General features: G+C 33.9%; 1 protein-coding gene and 1 long non-coding RNA gene across 3 annotated transcripts in view; both read left to right on the forward strand.

The window, feature by feature from the left end:
• Positions 1 to 504: 504 nt before the first annotated feature.
• LOC140048787 (uncharacterized) lies at positions 505 to 1,851 on the forward strand. Its single transcript, XR_011845145.1, has 3 exons — positions 505 to 563; positions 1,370 to 1,435; positions 1,685 to 1,851. It is a non-coding gene; the product is annotated as an uncharacterized lncRNA (long non-coding RNA).
• A 6,475-nt stretch (positions 1,852 to 8,326) lies between these two features.
• Positions 8,327 to 18,195, forward strand: part of LOC140063638 (podocan-like) — a 34,742-nt gene continuing 24,873 nt past the window's right edge. Inside the window, exons 1-5 of one of the 2 annotated variants that reach the window (XM_072110070.1) lie at positions 8,327 to 8,598; positions 9,177 to 9,248; positions 10,586 to 10,645; positions 11,047 to 11,115; positions 11,818 to 11,889. In XM_072110070.1, coding sequence (XP_071966171.1) covers positions 8,393 to 8,598; positions 9,177 to 9,248; positions 10,586 to 10,645; positions 11,047 to 11,115; positions 11,818 to 11,889 — 479 coding nt within the window. In that variant the 5' untranslated portion in view covers positions 8,327 to 8,392. The remainder of the gene's footprint in view (positions 8,599 to 9,176; positions 9,249 to 10,585; positions 10,646 to 11,046; positions 11,116 to 11,817; positions 11,890 to 18,195) is intronic. The other variant, XM_072110069.1, reaches the window with a different exon arrangement.

Consider the following 18,195-nt stretch of genomic DNA (forward strand, 5'->3'; position numbering starts at 1 on the left):
CTGGAGACACTTAATATATAATTATTTTAATTTCCTATTTTCAATTATAATTGCCATTTTCGAATTATGGTGGGCTAAGATCCTGGAGACACTAATAAATATATTTTTATTTCATATTTTAAATTAAGTGGCATTTCCGGCCATCAGCATTTTTCAAAATTTTCTTATCAACCATGGTGGTTGGGCTGAGGTCCTGGAGACACTTAATATATATTTTTATTTTCTATTTTAAATTATAATTGCCATTTTCTAATTATGGTGGGCTAAGATACTTTCATATTTGAAATTAAGTGCAAAGATCGAGCAGCTCTCATATTTCAGCTCAAAAATTCCAATATGGTTGGTGAAATCTGTCCATAATAGGTTACTTTTCTGTCCATAATAGGGGACTTTCTGTCCATAATAGGGACTAGAGGGCGCTGTTGTTTGTCCATAATAGGTAACTTTCATAATTGGCTGTCCAAAATAGGCGACTTTTTGTCCACAATAGGCGCGAGTTTATTGGAGTAGTGCGCCATCCATTGTGTTGTCCATAATAGGTGATTTTGTTGGCGTACTCGATCGTACGTACGTAGTTTATTTCGCGAGTAGAAGTAATAGTATTATTAGTTAATACTAATTTGCTTTCTCTTCAAACTTCGAGGCTACCTACTGTAGGCCTAGCTAGTAGGAGGCCTAATTAGTATAATTATTTAAGTCTCTCTAGCCGCTAGGGCCTAGCCTAGTCCTGTTTTAGAGTTAGGCTACCTCAGGCATAGATAGTACTACTACTAGCTTAGGCCTAGCTGGAGTCCATTTGTTATTGTCCACTATTACTAATGAAATGTGAGCTTTTTTTTTCTAGGCCTACCTTACAGCAGGGGGTGCCTCCCTGCTACAGTAGGAATAAAAATGACATGGGCTCATATTAGGTAGATAGGTTTCCTACTACAAACAACTAGGCCTATCCTCATTATCTGTTTTTTTTATTATTTTAATATGAATATTTTACAGACTACTCGTAACTATACTGCCTAACTGCAGGTCAGGTCTGGCGGACTAGTCACTATACAGTCTTTTACTAATACCACTGCCACCACCGCCCACTACTATACTTTAAAGACTGAAATCAGCTACTACTAGCCTAGTCTACTACTAGACCTATTGGTAGTTTGTCTTCAAATCACAGACATCTAGATTGCTAGATTGACCTTTTTGTTTTTTTTAATTATTTTTTGAATGAATGAGTCTTATCCAGACAGTTCGGACAGTTAGTAGGTTGGCAGTATAGTAGAGCCAGAGCTATTGTTACTGTATGTTATTAATTATGTCATCTATTTAAATCTCAATTTTTCCCATATTTTTCCCATATTTTTTGCATGTATCAAAGATTGTGTACAGTGTATCTTCTGATCAATGTTATAGTACAGTAGCATGGACATTTCTATTAACTAGGGTAAGTAACAGATAGGCCCAACCTACAATTGAAGAAAAATACTTTACATACAACCCACTAGGCCTACATCTTTTAGGACATTTTTCAATATGACCAAGATACTGTAAAATCCCAAGAAGAAGCCTATTTAGAAAAAGTATTTGTTTGCAAAAGTAATCTTCAGAAAAGAAGGATACAATTTAGTCAAACATTTTCAGAGAGACAAACTGAATTTTATCAGTACCGTAGTAGAAAAACTGACAATAAAAGGCATACAGATGTTTGATATTCTGCTCATATACAGTATGCTGCTGAAATGAAAAAGTACATCACTTCAACATATTATTTTTGATCATAATCATCGATCAATAATTATAGTAATAAACATAATCATTATGGTGCATTTTATTTATCCTTGCTATTTTCTAAATTGTAGTTTAACCATGTTTTTACACTTTTAAAAATAATATAATTCAGTATTTTTTAAATGTGATTTAGATTTTGAATAAACTGTTCTGAATACAGAACAAAGGTGTTGATTGTACACTGCGTGTATGTAAACTTGATTTATTGTCGTATTTCTTATTAGTATTAAACATTAAAATTGATTCATTTAATTAAACAATATAATAAATGGATGAGATGTGCTGCTGTTGATCCACTTTAGACTGGGATGGTTTGTCATTGAGCTATGTGGATCCAGAATTTTGAAATAGGGGAGGACCTAAAATGACGAAATGAAGTGCTGAACTGTGATGTCTTTTTCAATATTAGATTGATTTTTATTATTACTGTTAACAAAACAAAATAAGTCCAAAGAAAAAAAAATACAACAATACATTGAAACACCAATGCATTTATAAAAATAACAGTTTACATTTCATTATCTTAAAAAAATAAAACTTTATCAATATTATTATTAGAGTATTATGGGGTATTTTTTATTTTTCTAAAAGAACGTGTGGGTTCATTTGGTGATTTATTTAAACTTGCAATAGTATGGTAAGTTGCGTAATGTCTGTCCGTACTATCAAACCTAAAATGAAGTTCAAATTAAATTATTTGTTGCTGAATAAATTTCACATTTCATTATTATTAGTGGACAATAACAAATGGACTAGGCCTAGGCTAGTAGGCCTATAGAGGTAGCCTAACTAACAGGACTAGCCTAGGCCTAGGCTAGAAAGACTTAAATATTTATACTAATTAGGCCTCCTAGGTAGCCTCGAAGTCTGAACAGAAAGCAAATTAGTATTACTTCTACTCGCGAAATAAACTACGTACGTACGAGTACGCCAAAAAAATCACCTATTATGGACAACACAATGGATGGCGCACTACTCCAATAAACTCGCCTATTGTGGACAAAAAGTCACCTATTTTGGACAGCCAATTATGAAAGTCACCTATTATGGACAAACAACAGCGCCCTCTAGTCCCTATTATGGACAGAAAGTAACCTATTATGGACAGATTTCACCAACCCCGCTCAATAACGAGGGGTAAGGACACTCTTTGTGTTACCGAGCCCACTTCAAATTATTACATCAGTGACCATTGTTTTGTAGAGACTATTTTATCGAGACCAAATCCGAAATGTTACCGTCAAAAGAAAAAGTTTCGGAAGATAAATAAAATAGATCACACGAACTTTGATGAAGCTTTGTCTCAAGTAGTTATATCATCAACGAATATCGATGATATCGACGATTTGGCAAATCACTACAACACTCAACTACTTGCTGCTCTGGATAAGCATGCTCCTATTGTTGAGAAAACTACCACTGTCAGAAGATCGTTACCTTGGTTTGATGACGAGGCTAATGTGTTGAAGAAGCAACTTCGTCGTGCTGAGAAGACCCTACGGAAGTCTGCCACCGACGAAAATAGGTCAGCTTACAATGATCTACGCAATTCCTACAAACGTTATCGTCGTTTAGCCAAGTACGAATTCATTAATGGTGCTATCAAGGAAGCTGGCAACAACTCAAAAAAGCTTTACAAGATCGTGTTTGAGCTAATTGGTAGACGTAAAAATAACCCACTTCCACCACATGAAACTGATAAACAGTTAGCAGACGACTTCATATCTTTCTTTATGGGCAAAATAGAGAAAATACGAGAGGAATTGGAACACTTCTCTTTGTATGAACAAGAACGGCTAATGGCAAATGAATTTATTGCATTTCAGGAAGTTAGCAAAGATGATGTTAGGAAGTTGATCATATGCGCAAAACCAACAACCTGCTCCACTGACCCCCTACCGTCGACACTGGTGAAACAGCATCTGGATACACTTCTACCACTTATTACAAGGATGATCAACAACTCGTTGTGTAACGGCGTATTTGCTCATAGATGGAAAATATCAGTTATAAAACCGCTTATAAAAAAGAAGGGTGTTGAATGTATCCTCAGGAATTATAGGCCAGTAAGCAATCTGTCCTTCGTATCCTAGCTGGTTGAACGCGCATGCTTGAACCAATTCATAGCTATGTTGAGAACAATACCTTATTACCGGCGTACCAATCTGCCTATCGGAAAGGTTTTAGCACAGAGACGGCTTTGGTTAAGTTAACCAATGACGTACTCTGGAATATGGAGCTGCAAATAAAAGGGTGTCTGCGCTGGTATGTATAGACTTGTCAGCCGCCTTCGACACAGTGAACGACGAAGTAGGCCTACTCCTCGACGTTTTGCAGAACAAATTCGGAGTGGCCAATGCGGCATTGAACTGGTTTGATACTTACCTTCGTCCTCGATTTGCCAACGTAACAATCGGCGAAACTAACTCGGAGACAGCCAATTTGTCCTTCTCTGTACCTCAGGGTAGTATGCGGTCTAGTTCTATACACCATATATGCCAGCACTTTACAAGATCATATCAGTAAGTTTGATATTTCTGTTATGGGATATGCCGATGATCACTCAGTGTATGATTCATTTAATCCAAATTCTAGTTCTAGTATGGAAAATACAATCACCAAATTACAAGAGTGCCTCATATCCATCAACGACTGGATGAAGTCCAACAGACTAAAAATGAACAGTGAAAAAACAGAGTTCATACTATTGGGAAGCAGAGCTCAACTCCTGAAATGCGAGAAAGATCATATCATCGTATGTCGGGACAGAATACCACGTGGTTCATCTGTAAAATACCTTGGTGTTAATATCGACGACCAGCTATCTTTCAAGAACCACATACGTGATAAATGCAGAACGATAGCTGTTAATTTATATTATATTCGTCAAATCCGCAAATTTCTCTCCAAGGACCTTTGCCAACAACTAGTTCAATCGCTCGTGCTGTCACATATTGATTACGCCAATGCATTGTACAGTATTATGGTCTACCTGCTAATACCCTTGCTCCAATGAAGAGGTTACTGCACCAAGCTGCGAAAATAATTGTCAGGAAAGGTTGGTATGACAGTGCAACTAACGCTATGCACTGGCTTCCGATGTCTCATAGATGTCAATTCAACATAGCGTTTTTTTGTATGGCGTTCGCTTAAAGGTTCCGCTCCAAGTTACCTGAGAGATATTTTTACTGTGCGGAATGTTTCTCGCAGTACTCGTTCAAGCACTAGCAATTATAACCTGACAATCCCACGAACTAAACGAAAGACATTTGCTGACCGTTCGTTCGCCGTAGCAGGACCCAAAATTTGGAACAGATTACCAAGTCACATTAAACACTTAGACGACTATAATCAGTTTAAAAAACATTTAAAAGCACTATATTTCAAACAATGTTACGATACTAATTGATGTGAAGCGCCGCTGATTATAATTAAATGCTGTATAAATGTGCGCTATACAAGTAATAATAATAATAATAATAATAATACGTTAGCCCATTTTTGTTCAGCTTTGATAAAGTTACATGCGTGTTTTATATTATATAGTATACGTATTATCCACCCTATTGTACACATAGCAATAGCAAGTAATAAGTCGGTAAAATGTAACAAATACTTGTTATTCTTCCAATAACTACCTCTATTGTACGTTATGCCAGATGGCATTCCATCGATGGTTTTGAATACCATTCATCGAATTGAACACTATGTAATTTGTGAGGTTTGCACAGTGGCGTGCACTGTTTGTTCACACCATTTCCCAACATAATAGTGGTTGAATTGTGAACTCAGAGATTGTTTTATGTTGTTCATTTTACAACCACTCTGTGGTCCCTAAATAATTCACCTTAAGTAATTAAAAAGAGAATACAGTACAGTATCTATCTGTGTAATATTATGAGCAGATTAAGAAATCAGCTTTTATTTAGTATACATTGTTATTGCAATATGGAAACTGTACAGTAATGCACATTTAGGATTTCTCCATTTTAGATGAGTGGAAATAGATGAAAAATAGGCGTTGAGTCAAACAAATTGCAATCGTTGGTTTTTTTTGCTGACACATGCTCAACTATATGTAGATAATATCATATCCAAAATCTACCCTGATCTACCCATTATAAATTACTTAATTTGCATAAATTAAAAATGGCTGCCATTTTAAACTTTTGACCCTAATTATCTCGTAAACCATCAAGTATTTTGTATAAGAATGTATTAAACACAAATATAAACATGACCCTAAACATTCGGAATAGCACATTTGATTTGACCTTTGACCGTCGGTCAAAAGTCATTTCATTATACCTTATAAGAAACCCTAATTATCTATTAAAACCATCGAATATTTAGTATAAGACTGTATTAAATACTAATATAAACATGACCCTAAACATTCCGAATATGACATTTAATTTGTCCTTTGACCTTCGGTCAACGGTCATTTCAGTATACCTTATTATAACAAGGCCAACAGCCATAAGTCGCGTGCTAAAACGCATAGTGATACCGGACCGACAGACAGACCGACAGACCGACAGACCGACCAACCGACATAGTGAACTATAGAGTCGCGGCCACGCGACTAAAATGCTATAATTATATATTAAACCATTAAATAGTGTAAGCATGTATTAAACACAATAATAAATATGACCATAACAATTCTAAATAATTCAATCTGGGTTTTGAACTTTTTTTGAACATTAATTTTACATATTAATATATTGTACTATCAATTATTCAATATTAAGTACATTGGCATAATATTATTTTAAGCTCAGACACAAGATAAATCATAATTATTAACAAAATAAAATTTAGAATGTTGTATGAACTCTTACTTGCTATGTGTGGTTGTATCGAATTTGTGGTAAAACAACTTAATAAAGGAAATTTGAAAGTTTATAAACGTCCGTCGGTGTACAACACATGTTTAACTTTCCTCTAATTTAATCAAAATCGGTAACATTGTTATAGATAGATATCACTGTCTCCAATAATATCAGTATTGTATTCCAACAACATATTTGTACAGAAGCCATCCTGGCATTCGCCACAAGAGTTTGTAAACTAGAGGCCATTTTTTTACAAGAACATTGTAAGGTATCGCAATATCCCTTACATTTGCACTTTATTATCTTCAACAGTTCATGAGGTGCAGGGCTAGAATCCATAGTAATAGGCATCAACTTTCCATTCTGTAATTTCCAACCCCACTCTTCTGGCTTTAGGTGGTTGTTCCCCATCCACACTTGTGTTTGATAATAAACTCGGTACGAATGATATTTTGCAGAGTCTGATGTAGGTGGAATGCTTTGTACCTCTATGCTATGAATGCTTTTTAATACTTTTTCATTGAATTTCTTATGGCGCAGGTCATTTATGCTATTGGTTTCACATCATGATCTTATCTTCATGGCCTCTAGCTAAGTAGGCCTACTTACTAAAAGCATACTAGGCTAGCAATATAACCTAGTATATTACTACTGTATTCTAGACCAACCCTCTCTTATGATCTTATTAATGCTATAGTATGCACCAATAAATAAAATGGACGCAGATCGATCTGAACAGAGAGACGGTGGTGGGCCTCCAAGCTATGAGGTTAACCGGGTTAAAATGCAAACAATGCATCCACGGACAATTAAAACAGGTTTCAAATGCATGGAAAAGTGCGCAATTCGTTTTTTTTTAAATGTTGGCCGGATGTTGCGATTGCACTCTTAGTCTAGGCCTATAGATATTCATCCGCATTATATCATGATAATATTTTTTTTTTCAATGTCAAAGCTAAATTTCCAAGATCTGCGCACATATAATGTATTACTAGCCGTTTAAATAATGGGAAAGGGTTTTCTTGTTTTTTTATGTGTGGTTCCTTCCTACATTGTGATTTTCTTCATATACGGTGGTTCTCTTTTCGATACTGTGTTTCACACTGTGGGCCCCGACAATGCTTGTGTCAGACCGTGTACTATGTTAAACCAATTATATGTGTTCATAAAATGTATACGGTGTCAATTATGTGAACGCAAAATACCAGGGAATTTTCGGAATCCACTCTAACCGACGGAACTGTAAATTTCTTTATTTTTTAGCCATAATTTGTTAGAGTATTAATTTTTTAATCATAGTCCGATCTGGTCAATAATAGGAAATAATTTTTGATTATGCATTTAAAATTCACTTTTGTTCGAAAATTCTAGTTGTGTCTAATGGATAAGGCTACCTTGGTAAGCAAATGATAAGACTTTTGCATGTGTGGCAAAGATGTCATAAAATCGATAGATATATTTAAAACTTGAAAACCACAAGGAAATAATATACGATATATATTATAAGTGTGTTATGACAAAAATATGTACAGTATGTATAATGAAAAGAAGTCATTTGAAAGAACACTAAATGTCATTACCCGAATCCGGAACCTCTTTTGTTGATACCAACTCTGTTGGAAATGTTCATACAATTTTAAAGCCTAATTTAGATGTATTTTGATTAACTTCAACCTTGACTATTTCAATATCAAACCAGATTTCGTATCATAGTGACGTTGCTCGTTGTCGTCGCAATATTTATTCATTTAGGTTGCCACATTTATTTTGCAAACATGTTGAAAATGGACTCTAATACATCATTTATATGTTTCCTGTTGTTTTTATGGGTGGATTTATCAATTGGTGTTGAAATTGCATGTAGTAATGATATTAATGTGAATGCAGTTTGTGAATGTATAGAAAGAACACAAACAGTGAACTGTGCAAACCGTGGACTCAATGAATGGCCAGTTGGAATTCCATTAAACACACAAATTCTGTAAGTTTTTGTAAAAGTTTTTTTATTTGAATATGTTGTACTTTCAATGACCAGTAGACACAATCATTCTATAAGTTTCAAATTGCGATGTTAAAGCTACGGTTAACAGTATTCTAAAATTACGTAAGGGCTAATTTCAGTAAACCAGGCGTAGATGGCACTGATTCTCTCAAGTACAGATTAATGGAAAATCAGTTTTCAAGATGTGATAAACACTGTACATCATTTTCGATGCTTAAACATATCAGAACATAATAATAAAAAGATGATTTATATTAAAGTCTAAATAACTAATGTAATAAAAATGCATGTACTGATTAATGATGATAATAGTAATGTAACAATTCTTTCCTCAACGCTTCAATTCCCATAGAGATGGTAATTTGTATTAGATTAAAAGAAATCAGTACATGCATGGTTTCCATGGAATTTAGCAATACGACCGATCAATATAGATTCTGCAAACCGTTTAACTAGGTAGAGGCGGTAATTTTGAAAGAATAAAACCTAGAATTGTCGTCTAACGTGCCAATACCTTACGTTGTTCAGTGTGTTTGGTGTTGTTGTTTTTTAAATAGTTACATGAACAATAATAACCTGAAGGAAATCGACGAAGATGCTTTTTCAAAGCTACATGAACTTTTCACCATGTAAGTAATCTTTTACATAAATTCAAGCAAGCTACAGTACAGATGAAAGCAATATTTTGGGCTATTAAATATAATATCATTCTCTAAAATGGTGACTTAAAAATGAATTATTTCAACCACATTTATTTCTAGATAAAAAACGTATTTTATAAAACATAATTGTAGCAAAATAATATATTACAATTTCTTCTGACAATTATTTCAACTTTGATCATTATTTGCTTCTTTTGATTTACTTATACATACATAATGTATACTGTAATAATGGCTTGTGTTAACAACAATATGTACTTTTTATTATGGGTCTTTATAAATATTACATTAAATATATTGTAGGTTATACAATTTAGTTTATATCACATTTTTGTATAGTTATAGTTATAACATTTTCAGTAACTATTAATTTATTCGTATTTGTATTTATACCTATTTCTCGTAATAATATTGTAGTTGTAACTTAAGCCTATTATTGTATTACCTTACCTTCTAATCGTGATAAAACAGACTTAACAAAGTTTTTAACGTATTGACATTGCTTTGTGGACTTAAGGACACACTTTGAACTTTGAACCAAAACAAATGCAGATGAATGACATCACATTTTAAACATTTTACTTATGTTAAATTATTCAAGTTATTCATTTATAGTTCAAATCATCTTTTTTCCTAAATTTGATTTTGGGTAGGTAGTATAATATAAATTTTTTTTCAAATATAATACCAAAATCTCATATTTCACAAAAATTGGAAAAGACATGTATTTCGAGGGCTATAGACTGGCCTTAAGCTAACAACTCAGGGATAATCATACTATGTTAAGCCTGTTTTCCTGTCGACGTTAGTAGATGCTATCGTCGTTGATCGTTAAAAGTTCAACGACGATCGTTTGAAAACGATCAAGTTGAAATGATAACGATAGCGATTACCTTTTCCTGTAAATCGTTAACATTTCAATGTTTACGTAGAAGATCGCCGATTATTGTTAACGATAGCGTCGAATATCGTCGACAGGAAAACAGGCTTTAATGAGCATCCGTACCGAGTAAGTCGGTCTTCACACAACTATGCAACTTAAAGAAGTGTATACATTTATATTAACATTTAGTATTGATATAGGCCTAAGTCAATTAAGATTTAACATTCCCGAAGGATTTTATGTTCGCTAATCGCCACATGAGATGTCAAATTTTATATTTCACCGATATAAAATGCGATAAAATTGTATTAGTGAAAATACCGTCATGTCAAGACGTAACTAATTAAAGTATTGCTATAAAGATGTGGTACTTGCATTGATCTTCATTAAATTTGTTTATTTATATCTTTATTGTTGACAGAAATGTTAATAACAATTTACTTAGTAAATTACCAAGCTTGCCGAAGACAATTGGTAATATGTAAGTCTGTTATGTTTATTAAACTCCTATTGTTACTAATTAGTTTAATAATATGATCACTGTCATATTATATCAATTTAGTTGACGTTATTTCGTACAATAGTTACACCACAGCCATGCAAAACTTTCTTAGATTACTATTTCTTTTGAAATAGAAGTTGTATTGTGTTGCAACACATTGAGTTAAAGATTCCCTATTACAATCTCTTTTTTAGGATGTGAAGGTTTATTCTTATCTATCCAGACAGATTCCAAATGTTTCATTAAGTGTTTATAGAAGTGTGATTTGCAAGCAGTCATTACGTATCAATGATACGCATGCATTAAAAGATACACTATGTAATGCATTGAGTTATATTTAGATATAAATAATAATTTAATTTATCTAATAAATATTTCAGACATGCAGACAAAAATTTGCTGACAGACATATCGACAGTTTTTAATGATCTTCCAATTCTTCATATTTTGTAAGTTGACAATATAATTTGAAAAAAAAACTTCTTTTATGTGCGTAGAACTAACTTTTAGTAGTGAGCTTTTGCTTCGAGACCGTACATTAACGAAAGTAGGTGGCATATATTCCGTTCATTGTATTTAGACGATCTAAAGATCGGTCTTACAACCAGACGAAGCACAGTTGACGTCTTTCTGAAACGGTTAAACCATAAGCGATAGTTGTTTACTTTATATGTGTGTATAGTATGTGTAGGATGTAAATTCATTTTGATTCTTCTAGAAAAAAAAATACCGTAACCATCTTTAATGTTTTTGATTATGTTTTTTAGTTCATCTTTTTAAATTAGCTTACTTAATATCTAGTCTGACTAACGCAGAACCTGCTCAAGCATGCTCTCCGAGCTTGCATGCATAGGGTTAGGGGACTATGCCCAAGAGGAGGCTAATAGTTGTTGCTTTTGTTTCGAATGCATTTAGCACCAGACTCTATTTTAAAATTACCGTCTCTTTCGTTTACCGTCGCGATGCAGTCTCACTATTGTTACAACTGGACGGATGCACTACCGTTTAAAACAATAACAACAATAAAACGTACTTCTGAAGATTTCACAGTCAATGAATAAAGCATAGAAAATGATAAAACGAAATTATCATTATACAATCGCATTTATTAAGTATCCTAAGTAGTGACATAATTTTTTTTTTCATAATAGAAGCCTTACCAACAACAAAATAACTTTACTGAGAAATACCACATTTAAAGGATCCACTGTGATAACTGACTTGTAAGTTCATTTGTTACCTTCAATACTTGTTCTGCTGCTGCTGCAACTTCCTTTTCCTCTGTTGTTTTGCTGCTATTGCTGCTGCTGCATTTAAGAGTGATACAAATGCATCAGCAGTGTATACGTCTTTGGTGCATCGAAATTGGTCATTGCGTGTTCTGTTTATTTGGTCCTAAATGAAACCACCAATTATATTGTTATAATATAATTATATTTATACAGTTATTATGAGACAGACGTTAAAGATATAGGCCGGAAATCGTTTTCTATACTATGTTTCAATTTAGGGAAAGGAATCACGGTCTCGTGCTCGTTTCCAATCGTCTGGGCTCCATGCATATTTTAAATTCGATTTAGCTGTGGATAATCCTATTTTCTTGTACAGATGCTATGTATTCATTTTTTGTGACTTCTCTAGGTTGTATTTCGGAAGATATTAACTAGAAAAGAAAGCTGATATTTTCTGAAAGTTCTCTTTCATTTCCATCATTTCCATCCTTTGTGCTAGTGCAAGTGCTACAAAGGTTTCAAGCTGAAAGACTTTGTGTGACGCCAACATTTGTGCTGATAGTTATTAGTATGAGAGATGAGTTGATTTAGTGCACAAAGTTTACCATTGGTCTTTATGATTTTTGTGTGAGACATACTTTGGTAAATCTGAAAACCCAATTCTTAACTGATTTTGGTGATGCATATTCGAGTCAGAGGTCAATGACCTATTTTTCACGTAATTTTACCAATATCTTTATTTTATGGCGCAGTATTTGATGAAATGCATCAATTCTTTTGGAATTAGGCTCAATTCAAAGCTGATGAATCATACTAAACATTGATTTATCATGAAAAGTCATTTGAGTCATTAATTTACAAAATATATGAAAAATAAACTAATTTCTTTCCATTTTTTAGACAAATTTTATTTTGTTATTTTAATGAATAACAAATATTTTTAAAAACTGCCCTAACTATGGGAGTGGATAATTTGCGTTACAATTAGAGCTTGTATATGTAAAATATTAATTTTATTCATTTTTGAGTAAAAATCATCAAAAAAAATGCTAAATGAGAGTCAATGATAGTGTTTGTATTCATTGTAATGGAAGTTTTTGTCATAAACCTATCTTAAGTCATTTTGGATTGGACTCTTGGACATCCTATTTACTTTATTTTGTACCGATATAGTGTTAATGGTGATTTTGTTTTAGCCAATTTTGTCATTTCTGTTTATTTTCTTATATTGCTTAGTCATCCATGGTTTGTCGTTTACTATTACTGCAACTCATAATTGCTTAAGATAAGATAAGATAAGATAACTTTTATTGATCCTCAACAAGGAAATTCATTGCTCGTCATAATAACAAAGAAAACACAATAAAAACAAATATAGCATAAAACCATTCATATAAAAACATCTAAAAAATTACAAGATAAAATTATCTTCTTGACTTCCTGTTGTACTGGATGATACCGGAGGGAATAAAGGATTTAGCAAATCGATTTGTTTTCACACTGAGGAGCCTCAATCTACCACTTGGATTAAGTTGGTCTATGATCACTTTGTGGAGAGGATGAGAGGCATCCGACTCAATGCGTTCGAAATCTTTCTGGAAGTGTTCTAGGTGCACATCGGTAAAGGAAGGCAGTTCCAGACCAATCATTTTACCAGCCCGACGGATGAAAGTTTCAAGGCGTCCTTTATTCCCTCCGGTAACATTACCAGCCCAACAGGAGAGGCAATACGTCCAAACACTACATATAACGGATCTATAAAACGAAAGTAACATCAAATCACAGGAGTTAAATTTATATAAAGTTCTCATACAATACATTCTGGGATTTAATTTTTTGCTGATGTAGTCTATAATGGTCTCCCCAATTCAGTTTATCATTGAAAACAATTCCTAGATACTTGTACTGGTCAACAATTTCAATTTCTTTACCTTTGATAGTGATTGGTTGAAAATTAAATTTATGTTTAGTCCTAAAATCAATGATCATCTCCTTTGTTTTTGATGCATTTATTTGGAGATAATTATCGTCACAAAATTTTACAAATATTTGTATTTCGCTACGATAATTTTCATCATTGTTTGAAACTATGAGACCAATAGTACTAGTGTCATCAGCGAATTTAACAACGGGGCAAAGCTCATCATTTAAAGATCTGTAATCGGCCGTATACAAGGAATATAATTTAGGTGCGTTGACAGTACCCTGAGGAACACCGGTGTCAGAGGTTACGATTTCTGACTTAACACCATTAATATTAACAAATTGTTTTCTATCACAAATGAAATTTAAAACTAAACGAACAATCGGACGGGGAAACTCCATATTCAACATTTTGTCTGCTAAGATATGGGGTTGTATGGTATTAAACGCAGACTGAAAATCAAAATACATAATACGTGCCGAGTGGCCTTTCTTTACATTATCTAGATGTGAATACAATTTATGTAATTTAAAATAAAGCGCATCACTGGTACTACGGAGTGATCGGTAAGCAAATTGCAACGGGTCTAACACTTTTTCAGCATAAGGTTGTATAATTTTTAAAATAATACGTTCCAATATTTTCATCGCGACAGACGTGAGTGCAACGGGTCTCAAATCATTCATGCTGTTAATCTTAGGTTTCTTAGGTACCAGTATTATGCATGAAAGTTTCCAAATATCCGGGAACGCATGATAAGAAAGACACATATTGAAAATAAATGTAAATATACCATCAAGGTGAGGAGAGCAGACCTTAAGTACTCGTGGTGGGATTCTATCCGGCCCAGCAGCCTTCGATGAATTGAGTTTCATGAATTCGTTATGTACATCAGAAATGCTTATACTAAATTTGGGATCATCTTCAGTCACCCGACACAAGCTAAATAGGGCCTCTCTTTCTTTTTTAAAATCATGAACATTAAAACGGTTATAAAATTCATTTAACTCATTAACACATTGCACAGTAACATTCGGAATTATTGACAAAGAGCTGAATTACTGTATATAACATATATTGTTTTCTGACATATATATCTATATATAAATTATGGTTAATTCTGACATAGGCGAGCACAATGCAAAAACTTCGGTACAAATCTCCGCCATGGATACCTACCTTTTCTTTTGACACATGTGAGCCCGATAAGCAAATACAAGGAAACAAGTATTGGTTGTAAAGTTATTTAATATGAATGGCAAGTCATCGTTGCAGCATGCACGTAAAAGGAAAACATAAAAAAGGAACATTGGGATGCTCTGAAAGTGCCAATACACATGTCTCAAAATCGTAATTGGAAACAAAAAAAAAGAGGGAGTGGAGGGAGGGAAGTAAACATTATTTTACTTAGCCAAAATCTGGCGTGGTAATCTGCTGACAGCGTGAGGTGAAAAGGATGAGATGCTCACGCTACCAAAAGATGATGGCGAGGGCGCCCCGCAATCACGTGATTTTGACACACGTGAGCCCGATAAGCAAATACAAAGAAACAAGTATTGGTTGTAAAGTTATTTAATATGAATGGCAAGTCATCGTTGCAACATGCACGTAAAAGGATAACAAAGGAACATTGGGATGCTATGAAAGGGCCAACACGAATCTCAGATGTACCGCGAAACGTAGATTTGATAACATTAGTTTTCACATCGACGCTAGTTCCATATTTCTATCTTAGGAAGATATTATAAAGGGTTTTATAAGAAATTTTCTGATTTCAATCGGTAAATTTTAACTCTACGCGCGGTAGAAGTAATTTCCGGGTTCACGGTAATGTGTGTCAATCACCTTGCAAGTTCCCTGCATGGTTGGTTTCAACCAAGGAGTTAAGTTGGCCGTTTGGTTTTTATGTTTATTTTCGGACCGCGCGTGTGAAGGTATAGTACTTTAATACATAAAGATCAGATTAAATATATTCATGAAACATAGGAGTAAATTGTGGGAAATAATTATAAAATTATATCGAGAGAATTGATGATAAGACCTTTTGTTTGAAATCGAATGAAACCCCGATAGCCGAGTTGTTGAATAAGCTGTCAGGACTTTATGTATACTATGCGCTATCTGTGTCCCGTCAGGACCCTGGGATACTTCTGCCCATGTTGAAAGCCGTCTCGGCTCACTGTGTCACGGAATAATGTATTCATTATACCAATTAGGATGGTATTTATTTGAATAAACGGCCGAAACACCTCCCCAATTAAAATAATTATCGCCACTCCCCACCCCCTCCCTCCCTTCAAATACCATCTAATTAACGCCCATCCACATTTATACACTCAATATTGTATTATATTTATAACACAATTATACTATTTTTGAGTAGATTTCATCGGACTGTTATCTAGGCCTACAATTTACCAAGCATTTGTTTTTCTTTTTTACCACTTTTCATATATCTACAATAAACACTATACGTAAAACGCTATTAATCATCTAAAATACTGTGAAACAGGTTGGTGAGTAGGTTTAGTTTTACGAATATCAAAAGCATTTAAATAATGGTAACCGATCGAAATCGTCCAGGCCAGAATGCCCTTCTAAAACTTTTTACCCGAGTCATTATCATTCCGAGAACCATCGTCTACACTTCCAAGAGGGGGAGCGAGCGAAGCGATCTCACCCTCTAGTATATAAAAATTATGGTTAATTCTGACGAGCACAATGGAAAAACTTCGGGACAAATCTCCGCCTTATCTATCTCAGATGTACCGCGAAACGTCGATTTGATAACATTAGTTTCCACTATTACAATATTGTTCCATATTTCTATTTTAGGATTATATTTTAAAGGGTTTTGAAACAAAATTTATGATGTCATTGGTAGATTTTCAACTCAGTGCGCGCTAGAAGTAATTTCCGGGTTCACGGCGAGTCCACGGGTTCACCTTGCAACTTCCTGGTTTAAGCTAAGTTGGCCGTTGGTGGCGATAGCCATTTTAGTTTTTTGTTTATTTTCGGATCGCCCATGTGAAGGTGCAGTAGCAAAATAAAAATTATACTGCAAATTAATAAAGACTAGACGTGTCCACAGATGGTTCTCGAATACACAGTAATTCCAGCGAGAAAAAAACTGGAGATTTCAAATGTAGGGCCTACGTACAGCAGGACTATAATAAATTGTCGTTTACTGAAACGAATAAATAGACACAATGATTTATGTAGTCAACCAAAATTAGTACCCTGAGAATTACTTCCGAAAGAGAAACTTGTCACAAAATGGACTCATTTAAACAAACCCAATTTGTGTTTTGTGTGTAGTGTTGAGGGATGGGGAAGAGGATGGGTACAAAGAGGAACCATTTTAAAATATATTCTTATATTATTTGTTTTATGTTGTATAGGCCTATAAATAATATACCATGCCACTAAATACAGTAAACCATTTGCGATTTAATACTTTGTTAAAACTCTCACTGTGAGTCATTGAAATAGTAAAGTACGTGTAACGATACACCACTACGACGTTTATATATTTTTTAATTATTAATTAATACAAAAGCTAAGCAACTGTCAGTAATAAAGTTTATTCATTTGTATATTATGTGTTTATAATCTAACAGTAGGGCCTAACCACACTCACAGTAATAAAGTTTATTTGTATTTGTTTATATTATATCTAACAGTACCAACATTCACAGTAAGAAATTTGCGATTCAATTGGCGATCAAAAGTGGTTAATACCTATTTACAGTATTTACAGCATTGCAATACTATTTATGTTTATTCTCCAAGGGCCCATAAATTTACCTACTTGTGTTAAACCATGGAGGTAAGCCTATACCTCTATGGTTAAACCAATTAATTTGGAATGTTCCATTCATCGCAAATCAATTCATTTGTATACACGTATATTAAATCTATCAAAATCGTATTTTTTTAAAAGAAAATCGGCCTGTCTTCAACCTTATGATACTGTACTCGTGCTGTTCAACCGGTTTTCAGCTATTAAAAACAATTATCGTAGGAGGAGATAGGAAAATGCGAAGTATCCTCGTATTATTGTGTGCAGGTATTTTTCAAGAGGACATCCATTAGACAGTGTATACCACGATCGGGAAACACCCCTATTTGGGGCAAATCGTTGAACCTAAATTCGTTTTTATTGTCAATAACTAATTATCTAACTCAATTTAATTAGTAAACAGGGTTACACCAGGTGGTTAAAATCAGTACCGACAGTACGAACCAACTTTATATACTATCGAGTAAACATTCTAGAAATAACGTGCGATTTACCGAATGTTGCCCTTACGTAAATTTATATATAGATTAAATTAAATATACGCCATAAAGCATCCGAGTATATTGTGGGG

The sequence above is a fragment of the Antedon mediterranea genome, chromosome 1, assembly GCF_964355755.1.
Source record: "Antedon mediterranea chromosome 1, ecAntMedi1.1, whole genome shotgun sequence".
Lineage (NCBI taxonomy): Eukaryota > Metazoa > Echinodermata > Crinoidea > Comatulida > Antedonidae > Antedon > Antedon mediterranea.